This window comes from Cucurbitaria berberidis, assembly GCF_010015615.1.
Source record: "Cucurbitaria berberidis CBS 394.84 unplaced genomic scaffold K460scaffold_3, whole genome shotgun sequence".
Classification (NCBI taxonomy): Eukaryota; Fungi; Ascomycota; class Dothideomycetes; order Pleosporales; family Cucurbitariaceae; genus Cucurbitaria; species Cucurbitaria berberidis.
The window spans coordinates 5315177-5333497 of NW_024468937.1; the positions used below are offsets into that span (position 1 = coordinate 5315177).

The 18321-nt window shown below is 49.5% G+C and overlaps 9 protein-coding genes across 9 annotated transcripts; 5 read left to right on the forward strand and 4 right to left on the reverse strand.

Annotated features, from left to right (window-relative positions):
• Positions 1 to 84: 84 nt before the first annotated feature.
• On the reverse strand, positions 85 to 1706 carry K460DRAFT_339731 (FAD-binding domain-containing protein). Its single transcript, XM_040931094.1, has 2 exons — positions 1182 to 1706; positions 85 to 1114 (listed from the first exon to the last, which is right to left on the reverse strand). Exons 1-2 carry the CDS (start codon positions 1681 to 1683, stop codon positions 126 to 128), a joined length of 1491 nt encoding a protein of 496 aa, XP_040789037.1. The 5' UTR covers positions 1684 to 1706; the 3' UTR covers positions 85 to 125.
• Positions 1707 to 3275: 1569 nt separating this feature from the next.
• Positions 3276 to 5112, reverse strand: K460DRAFT_356147 (uncharacterized protein; the record flags this gene model as incomplete). The annotated part of the gene is made up of 6 exons (XM_040931938.1): positions 3276 to 3409; positions 3463 to 4087; positions 4142 to 4204; positions 4254 to 4787; positions 4838 to 4892; positions 4958 to 5112. 6 exons carry the CDS (start codon positions 5110 to 5112, stop codon positions 3276 to 3278), a joined length of 1566 nt encoding a protein of 521 aa, XP_040789038.1.
• Positions 5113 to 5951: 839 nt separating this feature from the next.
• K460DRAFT_406679 (uncharacterized protein) lies at positions 5952 to 7011 on the forward strand (the record flags this gene model as incomplete). Its single annotated transcript, XM_040936985.1, has 3 exons — positions 5952 to 6039; positions 6093 to 6752; positions 6818 to 7011. The coding sequence occupies 3 exons, from the start codon at positions 5952 to 5954 to the stop codon at positions 7009 to 7011; spliced, it is 942 nt and encodes a 313-aa protein (XP_040789039.1).
• Positions 7012 to 7179: 168 nt separating this feature from the next.
• Positions 7180 to 8559, reverse strand: K460DRAFT_367246 (uncharacterized protein). Its single transcript, XM_040933543.1, has 2 exons — positions 7872 to 8559; positions 7180 to 7800 (listed from the first exon to the last, which is right to left on the reverse strand). Exons 1-2 carry the CDS (start codon positions 8276 to 8278, stop codon positions 7281 to 7283), a joined length of 927 nt encoding a protein of 308 aa, XP_040789040.1. The 5' UTR covers positions 8279 to 8559; the 3' UTR covers positions 7180 to 7280.
• Positions 8560 to 9415: 856 nt separating this feature from the next.
• Positions 9416 to 11251, forward strand: K460DRAFT_339732 (MFS general substrate transporter; the record flags this gene model as incomplete). The annotated part of the gene is made up of 4 exons (XM_040931095.1): positions 9416 to 9889; positions 9947 to 10609; positions 10661 to 10960; positions 11009 to 11251. 4 exons carry the CDS (start codon positions 9416 to 9418, stop codon positions 11249 to 11251), a joined length of 1680 nt encoding a protein of 559 aa, XP_040789041.1.
• A 268-nt stretch (positions 11252 to 11519) lies between these two features.
• K460DRAFT_386691 (phosphotransferase enzyme family protein) lies at positions 11520 to 12671 on the forward strand (the record flags this gene model as incomplete). Its single annotated transcript, XM_040935617.1, has 3 exons — positions 11520 to 12039; positions 12095 to 12467; positions 12543 to 12671. The coding sequence occupies 2 exons, from the start codon at positions 11520 to 11522 to the stop codon at positions 12442 to 12444; spliced, it is 870 nt and encodes a 289-aa protein (XP_040789042.1). The 3' UTR covers positions 12445 to 12467; positions 12543 to 12671.
• A 205-nt stretch (positions 12672 to 12876) lies between these two features.
• K460DRAFT_406682 (uncharacterized protein) lies at positions 12877 to 13329 on the forward strand (the record flags this gene model as incomplete). Its single annotated transcript, XM_040936986.1, has 1 exon — positions 12877 to 13329. The coding sequence occupies one exon, from the start codon at positions 12877 to 12879 to the stop codon at positions 13327 to 13329; it is 453 nt and encodes a 150-aa protein (XP_040789043.1).
• A 301-nt stretch (positions 13330 to 13630) lies between these two features.
• Positions 13631 to 15550, forward strand: K460DRAFT_406683 (uncharacterized protein; the record flags this gene model as incomplete). Its single annotated transcript, XM_040936987.1, has 1 exon — positions 13631 to 15550. The coding sequence occupies one exon, from the start codon at positions 13631 to 13633 to the stop codon at positions 15548 to 15550; it is 1920 nt and encodes a 639-aa protein (XP_040789044.1).
• Positions 15551 to 15945: 395 nt separating this feature from the next.
• K460DRAFT_283235 (sulfate permease) lies at positions 15946 to 18019 on the reverse strand (the record flags this gene model as incomplete). Its single annotated transcript, XM_040928642.1, has 2 exons — positions 15946 to 17639; positions 17686 to 18019. 2 exons carry the CDS (start codon positions 18017 to 18019, stop codon positions 15946 to 15948), a joined length of 2028 nt encoding a protein of 675 aa, XP_040789045.1.
• Positions 18020 to 18321: the final 302 nt, after the last annotated feature.

Below are 18321 nucleotides of genomic sequence, written 5' to 3' on the forward strand. Positions count from 1 at the left end.
GTTGCGTAGGCAAGCACCAAAGACATGGAAATTTCGGTCTTTTACTTGTTAGCGATCGTGAGTTTTAGATTGTTATTACGGAGTGTCCCGCATTACGAGAAGCACAGATGCTATTGCAACTTTGTTTAGAACAGTTTGAACCCTCCCGGAACCTGCTTTTGAAACACACCCTCAGGGTCATACTTCTCTGCCACCTCCCTCAAAGTATCCTTCTGCTCTTGACCATAGCTAGCAAGCGGATCCTGAAATGACGCCGCGAAGTTCAAGTACTTGTACCTATGTAGCACACCCTCGTCCTTCGCCAACCCCTCAATTAGCTTCAAGAAATCTTTTAAAGCCTCCTCAAACCCTTCAGTAGCAGCCTCATCGTCAAACGTGAAGATGATCTGGAGGAAGACAAGATCCTTCTCTGGCGTCTCGGCAGCCGTAAACCCGAGGCTATTAGGAGATGTACCGTTCCGCGGTGGAGCTGGGAGAGCTTGGAATGTGATTTCTGCGACGGGTTTGGCGTAGGCATACTGCTTAGCGACTTCGGGAACGACCTCTTTCCAAAGAGCGTGAATGCGGTGTACAATCGTAGGGGAGATTGAGAACGAGGTTGTTGCCCAAATGGTCCGTTTGGGATCAGCAACTACCATTCGCGATGCGTTTCTCGTGTGCTCGCTGACAGGTGCTTCTACCCTGCCGTTCATTATTTGCGGTTTAACTTCCAGGATACTCTTAAGCGCGCCGGGCTTTTGTGCTGGTTTAGTGTACCACATGATGCTCACGGGGTTGAAAGTTGCTGCAGTGTGGTTGTATCGCACGGTAACCCAACCTGCGGCGTATGGATCATACTCGCCACTCTTGAACTCAGTGAAGGCGGTAAGCAAAGGTATTGTAGCATTGGGATGATAGACAGTCCTGCCACCCCAAATTGTAGTCGCAGGGAACGCCTTGAGATCAAACCGAGTGACAATGCCGAAGTTAGACTGGCCGCCCTTGAGTGCGGCGTAGAGATCTGGTTGCGAGGTCGCATTTGCGTTGACTATCTCGCCGCTGGCAAGCACAACTTCGAAGTTTACAACTGCGTCGCACGCCCAGCCATGCTCAGGCGAGAAGAATGAGATGCCGCCTAAAGTATGCAGTCAACATTCATTATCGTTTTCGAGAAGATAACCTAGAGTAATCATATGACTTACCACCCGTCAAGAATCCCGCAGTACCCACGACGCCGATACGACCTCCCAATACTGTCAAATTGCGCTTTTCCGCCGTGTCATAAACCTTTTGCCAAAGTGCACCAGCGCTAACTCTGACCACTTTGTCACCTCTTGCTACCTCCACATCATTCAGACTTTGCATGTCAATCGTGACACCATTTTGTATGTTGTTGAACCCCGCATTAGCATTGTGGCCGCCGCCTTTGACTGCGAATCTGGTGCAATTGCTATCTTTCAGAACACTGATGGCCTGGGAAACGTCGCGTGCGCTTTTTGGTCGGATAATGCATGATGGGTGTAGTCGAAGTTGAAGGAATGGGTAAGATGATATTGATGCATTGTATGCTGGGGCTTCTGGATAGAAAGTGCTGTTGGGAAGGATAAAGGCCAATTCGTCGCAGGTCGATCTGCTTTCTTCGCCCGAAGCGAACGCAGCGCCAAAAAGGAACCAGCTGAAAGAAGCTATTGCTGAAAACCGCATCTTGAATGATTAAAAGGAGGTCGATAACGCTTTCTAACTCTTGCAACAGGCTATAGCATCATCTTAAAGCTGCCTTACCGCTGAGGCCCCCCGGACCACGTCGGTGAAGTAAAACATTGCATAGCTTCAAATGAGCTGCATCTGATACCCTGCATCTGGTCCTACATACCAGTTTATTTGTGGCGTTCTGCTTGCGAGAATCTAGTGAGCCTTAGGAAGCAGCAAGTGATGTGATTGGGTAACACTAATATTGGCACCTAAGCGGGGAAAAGGAACGTAGACTAAAGTTTACAACTCTGTAGGCAGGTGCTAATGTATCGTACGTGCGGGGAGCCGAAATACTATTTGCTTCTCTGAGAAGGAAAGATCGCTTGTCAAGCGAAAGCTAGCAATTGACCAGGCTGCTGCACCGGTCGATTTCCTGTCTCTTCACGCCGGTTTTATTATTGTACGGCGTTGAGAGGTAGTCGCTCAATCCAAGGAGAGCACAGATCTTCCTATCCTACGAAATCGGGCGAAACATGTCGAGTCTTCGTATGTGTACAAATGTGTTCTGATGCCAAGAATCTTAGCGACGAGGCTGAGGGTGTGCATTAGGTATACAGCTGTGCTGATCTTAGTACCTGTCCTGACGATCACTCAGCTGACAATGGAACGCCCGACGGGCAAAATTGCTGACCTGCTTTCACGGGCTGTGATATAAACCGAATTTGTCCCAGTACCTCCTGGATAGGTAATATCAGGAGAGATATGACTGTATCTGGAAAGACTCACGCAATAATTTGTTCTGAAGCATCTCTGAGAGATACTAGTAAACCCATCGAGAATTAAGACTCCACGGATGAGGTTGCCAGTCCGGAAATCCTGTAAAGTCCTTTCGTTGCTGAGATAATATCGACAAAGTCGGTGAACACCGGATGCTTACCCCACCACACTTGCGTTGTGGGCCAGGAATCTGCGTGGCCTGATGTAGTACTGCCAATATTGTGTATCGCAAACTTCAAGCTGTTTTGAGCTCGTGATGTTGTGCATTGCATAAGGCGTGATGACCCCGGCTGATCTGGCCACAGGACAGCTGCGCCACGATAAGCCCACCTGCACGCTGGTCGGATGTCTCTAATGCCCCGCACAATGCGAAGCTTCCAGATTTTCGACCACGGGAAAGGTCGTTCGGAAGAAGCTAACATTGTGAGTTTCGTGACCTTTGTAGTTGTTTCCTGAGAAAGCAAACAATTAAAATAAGGATAAATTGTTGGATCTAGAAGAGTTTTACTAAAGATCTTTATTTAAATAAAGCATTATCTGAAAAGAATCGTGAGCCCAGTTCTATAAACGTATACTTTGTTCTAAATCCAAAGAAGATAGAGAATACAGCTAGAATCATTGTATGTTCTATCTCTCGGGCAATCAGTCCTCTTACACTGGTGCGACTTGACATAGCGTGATATTCGAGTTATAACGACAAAATTACGTTGACAGAACCAGCGATAGCTCGACTGCAACATATTCTTTGAAAATTCTCATGGTGACAGACACAACGCCCATACACGAGCCTTGCAAGGTAAGCCTCCCAAGGTCTCTCCTCATACTGCCTAGCATCTCTCCTCGCTAGGAATGCCATTGCAGGTGGGCCATCGTGTGGGCCCCTTGAATGCTGCGATATTGAACCATTGACAGTTGATTGCCACAGAGCCACCCATCTTCTTCTCCTCCGTATCTTTGTCGCCTATCGTTCTAGTTAGCATTCTCCTTTACCGACACTAGTAGCAGAACACTCACAGTTATTTATGATTGCGTCAAGCGCCTTTGTGCATTCTTCCTTGTCCATTTTGATCCATTCTTTCTCTCTACATGCGTCGTCTAGATAGGCGTAGATGCGAACGAAGGGATCCTTGTTCCCGTTGAACAGTTGTGATTCAGCATTACTCATGCCACCACCAGCAGGCCTCATTCGTAGTGTACGGCCGTATTTATAGTTGCAAAACTGGTTTATGAAATTGAATCCATCGCTCGAACTGAACCCTCTTTCCTGTGCAGACGCACATGCTACAACGGGCGTCGCCGACGGCGCCGCAGTTGACTCGGTCTGGAATGTCACGGTTGGGCCGTCATTTGTTGTGTATGGACAAGGATTGTACGGCGAAGCCGTTGACGTAGCAACCGAGTATCTCAAGGTTTTTCTGTTGTCATTGCCGCAATTGCAATATTCTTTGGGTATGCGGTGACCCCTGGGGAATGCGCCGGGGTAGCAGAATGGTGACTTGTAACTTTCACTGGCAAAATCTTTTAGAAGCTTTTGTTGCAGGTCCAGCCAGCTCAGCCCATCGTCATATGGGGCTGTGTCGGCGTCATACACATCGACAACCTCCCCAGTGGTAAGACAGTCACATCCTTTGTACTTGCCCTATCTAGTGTGAGTTTCTGCCTCGTGTTGGAGAGTGGAAGGACGGTAACGTACCTCTGTGCACTTTTGGTTAGATTTTGTGTTATCTCCCTTGCATTCAGTGTCTACGCAAAGAGGCTACTTGCTGTCAGCAATTCTCTCGTTTCAAATCGGATCAGGGACCTACTGCATCGACACCTCTAGGTGCATCCGCTGGACACTTGTTGTCTCCGTCATCTCCCTTCCCGCCCGGGACGACTGAGGCAGAGCCTATGGTCCAAGCCTGAAGCTTGCCGACTAATACCCATGTGACAGCGAGGCCTACAAGAGGACTTGCGGCCGCTGCTGACCCAACGATAGCTGAAACATCGCTGGCAGCGATGCTTGGCAATAGAGCTCGGCTTTCAGGCCCTACAAAGTCGAATGCTCCACCTGGGTTCACCTCCTCAGCTACTCTTTGAGCAAATCTTTGGTTTATGTCGCATGATGCTCGCTTCCTCTGTCCTCCACAGGAAGCTTGCGCTTCATCAAATAGTCTGTTCAATACGTTAAGAAGTTTGGGGGAAATCGCAATGCTAACATCTCCAGCCGAGACACCTTGCCCACTGGCTGTCGCGGTAACAGCAACAACTGCCGCAGGGGCTTTTGTCACAGTGGGTTGGTTGTTGACAGTAGTAGTATAAGGGAGGTCGGTAAGGTACTCGGTGTTCGGGCCAATCCACTATCACAGACATAAGACGAGTAGCGGTTCTTCTTTGCGCACTAACGTACCTTCGTGGTTGAACCATCAGGCTGATACCACTGAGTATTCGGACCAATATTATGACTGTGCAGATTCCGTCAGACAAAGAGTTCATGAGATACTCCCCATTGTCTGTAGGTAATGCTTACTATCTTTCGGGCCCAAGGTCTGTCACAGGATTAACGCCTATCTGGCCCGACACAGTTGGGACGACTCCCTTTGCCTTAGGTGAGTCCCCAATGTTCTGGCAGTATGATTTCTGTGCCATTAAGGTCGCAAAGAGACTGGGGAACCACTTCGTCATGGTTTTGTTGGTAGTGGAGAGATGCTGATACTAAAACGAGATACTACAAATGGCATGCAGCACTTAAGTTTCATACGACTGAGAGACTGGGCAGCGAGGTCATCAGCTATATAAGATGAGAAATTCGATCCTGCTAAGTGAGCAGCCCGGGGTCGTCAAAACAATGATCCAAACCCACAAGAGGTGTCCTTCGCTGAGGCATACTAGGGCTGTTGCGGCGAGTCTGCTCTTGGGTCCACGATGATTCGCGCGTTGCGCCGCAGTACAAGGCAGAATTCTTTGACGTAGATATTTTGACTCGAATCTGGTGACACTGCCATAGCTCACTTCAAAACGTTGGGGCGAAGATATCTTCCTCGGCGCTATCGCCAAGTTGCGGCATGGAGGAGTGTGTCGCGAAACACTGTGCCGCAATCCATCTGTCTGGTATAGACGTCTAGATACGTTGTGTTCCAGCCACCAACGAAGTTTCGAAGGCGCATTACGGCGTGCTGTACGACGTCATTGTTTCATGATATGTTGGGTGCATCCCATCGATGAAGTCAACCACACCTTGCAGTCCAACAGTTGCATGCCATGATGCGGCGAAGAAACGAAACAAAGAAACCCAACATTCAAGACGCTGGGCATAGCCTGCAGCAGCTGCAGCTGACCTACGAGTCAAAGTGGCGAAGAGCTGGCTGACTGGCATGTGAAATATCTTGTTCAAAAAGCATCATTTTCAGCAACATGAAGACCATCCGTTCTTGCTCAGTTCATCAATATTCTCATCATACGTTGCCCAAATAGTGAGCTTTAGTTATTCATTATCTCGCACCAGGCAAAAGCTAGAGCTCGAAATGTTGTACCTATGGCTATGCCTCTCCATGCTGCTACTCGGTTTTCACGGCAGCGTCCATGGTTACATGATTGATCAAGACTGTGGAGGTCAGTGTCATCTCTCTTTCCTACGACTATCAATTAGCTAAGTCCAGCTTCAGAGGACACACAATTTGTTAAAGACAGGATTGATACGGCCTTTCGACTGATTGCAAATGCTGTGACCGAACTCAACAGGGACCCTATCAATGTGGACGTCGATGACTGGCATAATGAACTGTTTGGCCGACGCTTTGATCCAGAGTACACGGGAATTATCAAAAAACGCTTCGTAGCCTTGTCACGGTTAAGTCAGCACAACAATAATGATCAGACTTCGATCGCCCAGAATATCGTAGACGTTCGCGTCTACTGCACCGTCAAGCGAATTGGAAAGAACAAGGAGGGAATATACATAAACAAAGATCGCAACGTTGCCTATGAGAAAGGAGATCTGTCGAAGCCAGGTGGACGATTTGGGAATTGTTACGATATCAAAGATCCCACCATGATGGTCACACTAACCGCGGGAAAAGAGTTCTCCGAGATCCAGATTTGTCCTTGGTACCTACGCAAGGCCCGCGGTTTCAAATTCAAAGATCTTGCTGATATCCCAGCATCCATCTATTCAGCTCTCGGCAAGGTAGCGATTCCAACAATGGCGAAATTGAAATACACACCAATCGACATTTTCCTCCTAATGGACAAAGTTATTGTGCACGAGCTGACGCATACGGAACAAGCGTTCCCAGCGACGAAAGACCTCGACCCCAAGCCATATGGTGAGCTCACAGTTCCCTTCCAGTTCATTGACCTAGATCGCTAATATTCTCTTACTTCGTTGCAGGCCTAAAAAACGCGAAGAAGCTAGTTTTGATATATAACCAGAACCCCGAGGCTCAATTTGATCCTCTGCAAAATGCAGACTCCAACTCGCTGTTTGCAGTTGGCACTTGGCTCATTGTTCAACCTGACGGCGGACCTATTAACCCAGATGGCACATTCAGAAAGCCACAGACTACACCAAAAGCGAAGATCTAAGTTTTTTCAGGGTGATTGATCGTTCACATTCTGTTGGGACGATGCAATGATGGAAGTTGGGTTCGTTTTTAGTTACGCAGTGGGACAATGGGCCTCAATCGCTTATACAGAGTGACAATCTGATTCAACCTTCACTTGTGGATAGAAAATCTGAGGGTGCAAGTGCATTGCTGCCATAAGATTACAGACTTCAATTGTGCCTTTTCTAATAACTTTGATGGCCAATAACTAATGTCATTGATTGACTCGGTGAGATACTCATCATCTTCCTAGCACTGCAATGCCTCCTGGGACTTCGGCTGCTGGTCCTCTGCTAACTCAGCGTCTAAGCTGAAATGTCCGTTACTCTCCTCATGGTAGACCATATCTCTGCTTACAATAAAGGGCCATATTTCTTCCTCGGGCACTGAACTGTCCTTTTCCCAACAAACGCGTACCTCAACCTTCACCGAATCTCCGAGATTCGTTAGTGGAGAGAAGAAAAGAGCCTCGTGTTCGGCATGAATATACGGCGCCCATACAAAAATGTCAACCCTCAAATGATTTAGACCTTTCATTTTGGATATATCCTCACAGGTCTCGCGCCAACAATCACTACCATAAGGTGGTATCCCAAGAATGAGTCCGTCTACCATGTGATCAGCTTGAGGGTATGAATACTGTAGATGGAGGTCTTGGATCAAGCCGAAAGATCGGCTAGGCAGGAACCGCTGTAAACACCAATACGGTGTAACTCCAGAGAGTCGAAACGTGTTGCAGGTGTATAGATCGTCCACCGATTCCATATAACTAGAACATAGTCAGCTGTCGCCAGGCGACAATTGGAAAGTCCCGTAAGCAGATTACGGGTATACACGTACGCTAGTTTGCAAGATATCGGGAAAGCTAGTAGTCGTCGTCCCATGGGGCACGTAAGCTTGAATGGTATTTTCTCTTTCCCTATCTCGTCTCCATTATAGGCCTTTTTGTTCTCGTTGATAACTTGGAGACGAAGTTCTTCTCCCCCTACTACGTTGGCGTATATGAGTCTTCGGATCTCGAGAGGCAGCTTGCGGAAGAAGAGCGAGTTCGACTGAGTAGATACGTCACGCTGAATACTCCTAACTAGGCAGGTCTCGTCCGAGGAGCGATCGGAGGGTAGGCGCGCATTCCAGGCCGCCGTAGCTTTTTCTCGCCATTTATCCCTATTCTGCTTCCGTTTGACAGCTTTGTTGCGCGTAACACGGTTGTATAAAGTGCCAAGCAAGGTAATGGGGTTTGGAGACATCGGAATCGAAAATGAGCGGAAAAGCTGAGTATGCTAGAGGCAATTGTCGAAACTAGGTAGGTGAGTGATAGAACAATACCGAGTTATCATTGAAGAATTTGGGGTGTTAAAGGGGCAGGCGTCAGAACTACATTCGGGCCCCAAGGGACTGTGCCGCAAAGCTGTGCCGCAAGGCTGAGTAGGTAGGCAGACTTCAGCTCGCAGCTCGCATTAGGTGAGGATCACAAGAGGCCTAGTGAGCCAACTAAATGTGTCTAGGCTGTGTGTATGTTGGGGTGACACGGTGGGAGCATGTGTAGATCAAACATAGAAGTCGCGTTGGTATGCACGGATGCATTGATCACGTGACGCGTTGTCTACAGGTACATGAGAAGTTGTCTTTCGAACTTGGGTTTGGTAATGTAAGTATTTGTCTACGAGAACTATTCCAATCTAAGAACTTTAGTATTTCCTCATTAAACCTTGAAACGACATCTGCGCGTGACTGTAGGCCAAACGTCGCGTGGTAGCCTCGGCATTACGTAGTTTTTGCCAAGCCACTAACATATGCACAACGGCGTACGCGAGGGTGTTGGCGGTTTCTAATGCGGGGAAGGTAGATCAAGGAAGATAAGGAAAGCAGAGCGTTGGCTTCAGTCAGATAAATCTATTGATCAGCCTAGAAGTGGACACAAATAATCAAGACGGTTTAGGATGCCAATCCACTGCTTTGTTCCCAGGGCTACTCCTAGCACCCCGAGAATCCACCACCTCACACTGTCATGTATTTTCTTAGCCTTCTTTGATCAGAGTGTGCCGCGGACAAAGTGATGAAGCTTGTGCTAAGTAATGTAACCTTGAAACAGACGCAGGTGAAGCTGGCGCCACAGACTCGCCATGTCGTCATGATTACCTGTACCGGCCAACCAGCTGCTCGTCTGCCGTTAGAGTACAAGGCCTCAATGGCGCCAATATGCATGCGTCGTCGACGCAAGAGACTAGATGGCAAGGCCACCGCTTAGATCCGAAAGTTTTCGAGTAGTGCGACGTAGTGAGAGTTTGTTCTTTGGCTCATATAATACCATGTCCCACCGTACCGGTCCTTCACGGCCATTCACACTCGCCCTCCAACGCGTAGTCAGCTGACAGAACTTCGAGATGGCTGCCAAACTGGGAGACGATAAACTCGCACGCGAGAATTCCAATTCACCCTCCGCCGTACAGATTCCCATTTACAATGATGTAGAGCGAGACGAGTCGCCCGACCTATCCTTTGCCGCAATCATCAAAGGCACCGCCGCAAATCCGCTCAATACGTTTGAGAAAAAGGCTGCGCTGATTAATGCCGAGCTGGACAAGTTTGGACTCGGAAAATATCAGATATGCATCTGGTTTCTCTGTGGTTTTGGCTATTTCCTCGACCTGGCGTGGGCGCAGGGCGTGGGCTTAATTGCCTCGGCCGTCTACCAGGAGATGAATGTCGCTGACAAGGATACCGGAACCATCTTTGCGTGCGCCAATGCCGGTCTAGCTATCGGCGCGCTTGGCTTTGGATTGATGGTCGATATCATCGGTAGGAAGTGGGCCTTCAACCTGACCTGTTTGATTACCTCGATATTTGGGCTTCTTTTGGTATGCATCTCGGTCCATATGCAACTTGTTTTCAACAACAGACTGATGTCAATCTAGGCTGCTCCCAAGTTCAACTATGCTGCTATCTGTGGCATCTACTTTCTCGCATCGCTTGGTCTCGGGGGCAATATTCCAATCGACGCAACCATCGCCCTCGAGTTTCTCCCTCAAAGCCGTCGCTTCCTCGTCTCGCTTCTGTCTATGTGGCAACCGATTGGTGTTGTTATAGCATCCGCTATCGCGTACGGCACTGCCGCTAAATGGCGCTGCGACGTTGATCTACCTTCCTGCAAAGCCGTTGGCCCAGGAGAAGCATGTTGCACCGTCAAGAGCAACATGGGCTGGCGATACGAAGTGATTGTACTCGGCTTCATGACCCTGACGGTTTTCTTCCTACGATTTTTCGTCTTCCGATTCTACGAATCACCGAAGTTTCTACTCAGTAGGGGTAGAGAGGCTGAAGCTATCGAGGTTCTCCATAAGATTGCGAAGTTCAATAAGGCGCCGCCTCCCACGTTGACTCTTGAAATGTTCGACGCAATCGATGAGCTGGATTCGCAAACCGGTAGTGCGAATATGGGCGCAGCTGGTCCACAGTCAACTGCCGCAACCACGAAGACTGTTGTCATGTCATTTGGTAGAGAGGTTGCTCGCTTGAAAGGAATTTTTACCAACAAGCTGTCATGCTTCATCTTCGTACTACTAGCCATTGCGTATATGGTAAGTCTATCCCACAAGCACTTTGCTAAAATGGGTGCTAATTGGGTCTAGGGCGACTACTGGTCCTTCAACCTCGCAGGTGCATTTCTGCCAATTATTTTGTTACGGAACAATGTCGACAACGGTCGGGGATCCGTTTCCGACACGTACCAGCAATACATCATCATCTACACTCCCGGCATTCTCGGCGCGGTCTTAGCCTTGGTCTCCGTGCAAATGCCGCTCGTGGGGCGGAAATGGTCGCTTGTGCTCTCCGCCGTCTGTCAGGGTTTCTCCATGGCCATGTATACCCAGGTCAAGACTACTCCAGGCTACGTAGGCCTGAACGCTCTCGAGTACATCATGCAGACTGTAAGTAGTACCTCTACACAAGACTTGCTCATGCTAATGACTTTGTAGTACTTCAATGCTGTTCTCTACGCATCTGCACCCGAACTCTTCGACACAAGCTACCGTGGTAGTGTTAGCGGTATGTTATCCTGCACGGGTCGTCTGGCTGGTATTGTCGCGCCCTACGCTGGAGCGCAGTTCCTGGCCGCCAAGAGCTCTGGAATTCTGTGGCTTGGGGCTGGTGGTATCTGGCTATCTGCCCTTGTGATGGTATTCCTACCTGTTGAGATGAGAAACAGGCAGATGTTTTAAGTAGAAGTTGCACAAAGTGCAAAAGTTGATATACACATACTCACTACAAGACCTACGGTTTTGGCGCTAGCACCTAGCCCACTTGAGGGCGGGGTTGATGCCTGCCGGTGCCACACTATGCAAGAACAACACATTCCTTTTAACTCCAAGTTAAGCTGATCAGATCACTGTCGACTTGAAGAAGATATGGCTGTAAGCAGAATCCATAGAGACAATATGATTTGCTAAACCATGCCAGCCTCCCATCGCTGCACTGCAGGCAGCTGCAATGCCCGAACTCTACGACTCAATGCCCACCAGTCCGAAGATAAATGTGTTGTATCTAGCTCCGGGGCAAGAGATTATCAGCCCAGAACAATTCGAGGCGTCTAACCCGGAAGCATTAGACACAGTAGCCGGTGCACAAATCGCGAAAATATCCCCGTCGATGCTGGTCAAATACGGTACCCATGTGTCCCTCATCGAAGCAAAGACTATGCTGTATGTGGCAGAGCGAACATCCATACCCGTCCCAAAACTATATGCTGCATATGCATACGGGCCGTTGGATCGAGACGTCAGCGATTTCGGCAGTGTCTATGATACTTACATCTTCATGGAATTCATCGAAGGCGAAGACCTGGAAAGGTCATGGGAAAGATGCACCGCCATTGAAAGACAGACAATCTCGGCAGACTTGAAGAAGTACATGACAGAACTTCGCGCGATTCCAGCGGCCGATTACATTGGATCCGTACACGGTGGGCCAGTCACTGATGTAATATTGGAATGGTCTACAACTTCAAAAGGTCGGTTCCCACGCATCCCAGATAGCAATTGAAGTATGTCTTACCAGGGCTCAAGGTCCATTCAGGAGCGTAGAAGACTTCAACGCTACAATCGCCGAAACCTTTGTGGCAAAGTCAAAAGGCCACGTTGGTCCTTATATCCGTGGCATGCTTAATTCACACAAGCATGGCATTGTCTTCACTCATGGAGACCTCAGACCTGCTAATATCATTGTTAGAGATGGTCGTCTAGCGGCAATCGTCGACTGGGAAATGGCTGGGTGGTATCCAGATTATTGGGAGTTCGCTAAAGCATTCTACATCGAACACTTCATTACAGAATGGGCAACTCATCTACTGGGTATCTTGACTCCTTACTATTGCGAACAGTTAATGTATTCGAAGCTGATGAGTGTATTATGGTAGCCAATAACGAAGTCCCCATTAATGTAAGCTGGAATGCGCGCATGCGGAGATCATATTATATTTTTCAGCATGTATGCGCCAAGCTAACGATTGATTAGGGAGTGCTCGCGTGCGATTTCCCGAACCTGGTGCTGTGTGGGAAGGAGCAACAGTACGTGGTCCTCTGTTGGTATCTTAGGAGTAGCTATCAGCATACATAGACGTCATGAAACACCTTTTACTCGCACAATGCGTTACTGACAAAAGGGTTTCTTAATCCGTCAAGGTGGAATCAACAACAAAATTCTCTCACAAATTATTGTACTCCTAGGAGTCGAACAGTGCCGTTGTTTTCATAGATGGTTTCACCATTAGATACTCACCATACTTTCCCCACAAACCTTAAAAGCCAACGAAGTATCCCAACACCAGGTCACAAGAATTACGACCGCAATGGCCTCCATCGCAAGCATACCAGCCCGCTTAAGCACAGAAGAAACGTGCCTTGCCGAGAACACATCTGATCCCGAAGCAATAGAAACCGACGCGGTCCCAGAAGATCAGCCCGTGAGGACCTCTACTCAGATTTGCACAACGTCCTCCCACAGCTCATTTTGCTGTTACTATCAACTTTCACCGGTGGAGGGCGCCGAGGTCAATGTTTCTCGTCGTTTTAGCGAGCTTGAACATGAGAGGGTTGGGCGTACGAGACCGGACCGTGTAGAGGCGTTTTCGATAGCGAAGGAGTTCAGCGAATCGGCATTTGGGAATGGTCGATCGAAGCTGTCAGAGGAGGTGAGTGCTTCAGACGCTATGGGGGATAGAGCAAGTACAGATGTTGTCGTGAACAAAGGTCAAAAGCGGAAACGCGGTGATGCGGCGGGCACGCTCCAGTGTGATCCCTAGAGAATCGTGAAACTTGGACCTTTCTTTGCGAAGAATATAATAGGCCGTAGACTGTAGAACAAATTGTAGAGATCTGGAGGTTTTGCAACGGTACAATGCAGGGCGCGAGTGAAACAAGTCGGGTGGAGGTAGGCGCACAGAGTTGCCTATACTACGCCACGCTTGCACTAGCGGGACTAGCGGTAGTGAATGCCCGACACTTTGGGGGCAGAAACAGTAATTTCCTTCTTTCCCTCTCACAGATTTGACATCCACCCTGGATATCGCTCCACTGCAACCATTTGAAGCGGTTAAGTGCACAATGGAGCAGCAAGGAGAGTTTGTCCCACCCCCATTCCCACCACCCACAATCGATTCAATGATGTCTCAAGACGAAGGTATCGAGGTCTCAGATGAGCCACAACCTCTACATCAGTCGCCATCCGCGGTGTACTCGCAGGACGCCTCCATGCAAGCTCCCGCCTCAAACAATCTCGCAAACTCGAGCTGGTCGCAGGAACAGGACTGGAGCACCGCACCCGACTCTCAAATGATCGATCCGCATTATCTAGCGAGCAACGACTACGAGGTTCCCACCGCGCCCTCGACTCCTACTCCCGGCTCAGAATCTCCAGATAATCATCTACCAAATCAACCGCCAGGTCCATCCTCCACGGCTCAATCTATGGTATCGAATCTCCTAGAAGAACTTGAGAATTCTCCGATGAACTATATCCGAGCACATGAGCCTAAATGTGCCTTGTGCTATTGTAACTTCACCTGGTTCGGCGATCACGAAAAGCAGATTGCGCATATCAACGAGTGCTGGGACGATATGGTCGAGGACGCCGAAGAAGCTAGGAGCTCCAAGCCCCGTCTACTTCCACATACTCGTACGACCATTGAAGGATTCGAAATGATACGCCTTACGCAGCCCGTCATGGTATCGAAGCCACAGTTCAAGCAGCCCAGTACTATCACAGTCACCAGCAACCCTCGCACGACCTGCGTCCTCTGCCCATCCAACCTGAGCTACCTAGACACCATTGACGCCTTCCACCACCGCGCAGTGTGCATCAATACACTCCAGCCTCTCTTGTGCTCTATCTGCCACGCGGCGTTCACCACGCCCCGACTCTTGAGCAAGCAAGAGATAATCGAGCATCTCTACAGCTGCCAGAACGGCGGCAACCTGAGCAAAGAGGCCGTCGACTACTACGAATGTCTTGTCGCTGCATGGTGCGGCAGGAACGAAGTTGTGGAGCGCCTTCTCAACCGGACTTTCGGGGCGAAGAAAGGCTGGGGCCACCGAGATCATCGACAGGACTATAGATGCAAGCAAGCAAAAGGCCGCGCGAAGGATAAGCTGAACTATGCTTTAGAGGTCACTCCGCTTCGAAGCTCGATGAGTATGGCTGGCGCGGGGCAAGTGCAGCTTACTACTGTTAAGCAAGGACTGCTTCCGGGGTCTATCAGCATCAGTCGGTTCCGCCGAAGCGCGTTCTCGGTGCTAAAGATGCCTACCTTTGCGAGGATTCGTGAGGGCTACCAAGATGAGAAGGTCATTCGTACGGTAGTGACTGCTGCCACATTGTTCGCGCCTGGCTATGTTGCAGCGACGCATGATTTCAAGCATGATTTCAAGCGTCAGCGTCGCGGTGGACCTTCAAAGGCCAGGTCTAATCGTACTAGTGCGTTCACCGAGTCTCTCCAGTTCGACGGCGCGAATGATGCAGTACTGCCCGAGGCTGGCACCGAGTCCAGCGTTGCGGCCTCGAGTAACAACACAAACACGCATGAAACAACGGGTGGCCTTCGACCTCCGCCTGATATCGACTCATCGGCCACGTCTACTGCAGATTTGCAAACAGCTCCGGGAGAGCTTTACAACTCCGCTTCTCTATCGTCTGCGGCAGGGCTTGATGCCATATCGCCTACTCCAGCACAGTGGCTGGCATCTCTCCACCGCTCCGAACGCGACGAGCCACAGTCAAGGCTCCTAGACATCTTCCTAGCATCTGATGAAGCGTCGCCCGTGATACTACCACGTAGCGTTCGTCGGCCACCAGGACTTACTTTCCCTTGTATCCCGGCTGAAGGGGATGAAGAGGAGTCAGGGAATGCCCTGGTTTCGTTTGCCTCCGTCGAATCGAATACAGCATCAGTTAGAAACTTTGGTTCGTCTTCATTGCCTCACTGGCGAAATTCAATCACGTTTCTCTGTCCGGACGAGCTTGGATAGATATGGTAGATACGTCTCGGAACGTGTTTCGTGGGGAACTGTTAACGGATCTCAAGGCGAACGGCAGGACGTATGCGAAGTGCGTCGAACACACTTTTGCTTAGTACACTGGCGGTGTGTTTAGCTATTATGGGAATTGGTCATAATATCACTGTTACATCAGCTGCGACAAATAACTCGTAGATGATCAGTGTTCTAAATAGTGTGTACACTTCAATGTCAAAGACTGTTCAAAGACCAATCTGAAAAGCGTTAGCACTTGCATAAGATCAGTTTGGGACTTTGATATTGCGTAAAATCATTCCAGTAAGTAGATCTATCGAAAGAAAGAAGAGAAATGAAAAGACAGGAAACTCAAAACAAAGTGTGCGAGCCAGCGCAATTCCTTCATTCTTTCAAACCTTCTCCTTCTCAGACCCAACAATGTGAATATCAACTGGCGTAATCTCATCGCCCGTATCAGTACGCACCCGCCTAAACACCGCTTCCTCAACAGTATCAAACACCATAGTAGCCTTGTCGTCCTTCTTGCTAGCGTCACTAGCATCTTGGACCGCCCAGCCGAATCTCGCAAAGCGTTCCCTGACGCGATCCTGGAGACCCACGAGTCGGAGCTGCGTGTTCTTACCTCCAAACTTCTCAACGTCGGCTTTCAGGTCCTTCAGTGCGCTGAGACCGGTTGTGTCGATGTTGTAGACGCATGTCATATCGAGGATTACGGCGCGGATTTGTACAGGCTCTTCCAAGATCTCGGCCTTGGTGCGCAGGCGAGATGCACGGCGGTCGCCAGCGACACTCCAGTTGCGGTTCGCATGTTGCGCCTCGAGGGTCTGGACATCGCCGGAGTTGTAGGTTTGAACCGCATCGAGGCATTGGTTCTTAATGCGATATGCATTGTAGAAGAGAATGGATTGGTGGATGCGGAAGACTTGTGTGTCGAGGGGTATAGTCTGAACACCAGCGGGCAGGGTGTTGGACTGAATGTCGATAGTTGTAACACGACGGACGCGGTGGAACGCCTTGAAGACTAGTTGGTAAGCGATATTGAAGCCGACCGCGGCGCCGATACCAATTTCAGAGGATTGGAAAAGTGTGAGCCAGAAAGCAAGCATGGAAGTGATGAAATCGACGAGTGAAGTCCTCCAGTATCCGTAAAAGACTCTGAGTGGAACGACGATGTGCCACACGGCCGTGACAATGATGGCGGCTAGAGTCGCCTTGGGGATCCAGAATAGCGCTGGGCTGAGCTTGAATATGGAGAGGATGACGACTCCACCAGCGATAAGACCATAGGCAGGAGATTTCACACCAGCGTCAGAGTTGACAGCTGTACGAGACATGGCGCCTCCTACTGCCATTGACGAGAAGAAAGAGTTGAAGAAGTTGGTGAAGCCAAGATAAACTAGCTCTTGTGCGGGGTCGACGACGTAGCCATTCTTCCGAGAGAATGCTTTAGCGATAGCTAGATGCTCAATTGATGCTGCGATGAAAGGCGCAATCGAGCGCGGGAACACCTTCTGGATGAGCTGGGATGTAGGCATCCGTGGTGTATCGATGCCATCAGATTTGACCTTGCTCAGAGCCCAGACCGGGTCATCCACTCTGTTTTTGTTGACAGCGTATGAGATGCCAGTGAAGAGGACAAGCACTACTGCACTTCGACCGAGAGCTAGTAGCCAAATCGCCTTGCTCTTGCTGCCCCAGCGCTGCCCTACCTTTTGCATAGCAACAAGAAGTACAATGCCACCGAGACCAATGCCACAGGTTGGGCCATCGTATTGCGGGATCTTTGCGAAGAGGTCGTGGATGATGTTTGCTGTGCCACTTCGAACAGTAATACCGAACAATGACGGGATCTGGCCCAACATGATGACTATGGCTGCGGCAGAGATAAATCCACTCAAAACGGGTACGGAGATAAACTCAAGAAGGAATCCGAGCTTGAGGAGGCCGATAACGAGCGAGTATATGCCAACGGACATGGCAACGCCCGAGGCTATAGCTTGAGGTGTGTGTCCTTCCTTAGATACATCGTGAATGATCTCAGCCGTGAGAAGTCCCATGAGAGAAGTAGGACCCGTTGATAGATCTAGACGTTGTCAGTTTATGAAACACGCCACGACGAAGAATCCTACCTTTTGACGTCCCCATAATAAAGTACAGGAAGTTGGGCAGCCAGCTGGACATGAGCCCAAACTGGCCGGGTATCGTTGCAATCTTTGCATACGCCAAAGATTGCGGGATCAGCAAAACGCCAACGGTGATACCAGCAAGAGTGTCGTTAAGGAGCCATCTTATGTTGTACTTGGGGAGCCAGTGAACGACGGGCACCCTGTCAAGGAGGTACTGTCCGGCCACCGACGGGAAAGCGCGAACAGCCTTTGCGCTGTACCGCGCTGTTCGTTGTATCGTGGTATCAGTAGCGATAGCCTCCTGAGATTGTTTGGTGGTCTTCCTAATGTAGTCCATGATGGAGGCCAGCCGGGAAGCGGATTGAAAAATGTATGGTAAATGTAGTGTAGCGTTCGAATCTGTCGAGTCGATCACGACGAGGCGACTGACATGTCAAGTGCTGGAGATGTGCCCCTTTAACTCTTTGGGACATGGCAGCGTTGTACCCAAGATGTGATATGCTGCCGACTATCCGACTATCCTGGTCCTAGAAGATGTCACAGATATCGCACCTACAAGATATGCAGACCGTACACCCATAAGAAAACCAGGGAGCGCGAAACAAACTGGACACATCTAGACGAGATCCGATATACTAC

What these genes read in the sequence shown, in the direction of transcription:
- K460DRAFT_339731 (XM_040931094.1), bottom strand. Translation starts at nt 1,683, where the DNA reads ATGCGGTTTTCAGCAATAGCTTCTTTCAGCTGGTTCCTTTTTGGCGCT. An exon ending in TGCGGGATTCTTGACGGGTG is followed by an intron (nt 1,115 to 1,181) that starts GTAAGTCATATG and finishes TGCATACTTTAG; the next exon opens with GCGGCATCTCATTCTTCTCG.
- K460DRAFT_367246 (XM_040933543.1), bottom strand. Translation starts at nt 8,278, where the DNA reads ATGTCTCCAAACCCCATTACCTTGCTTGGCACTTTATACAACCGTGTT. An exon ending in CCGATATCTTGCAAACTAGC is followed by an intron (nt 7,801 to 7,871) that starts GTACGTGTATAC and finishes ACTATGTTCTAG; the next exon opens with TTATATGGAATCGGTGGACG.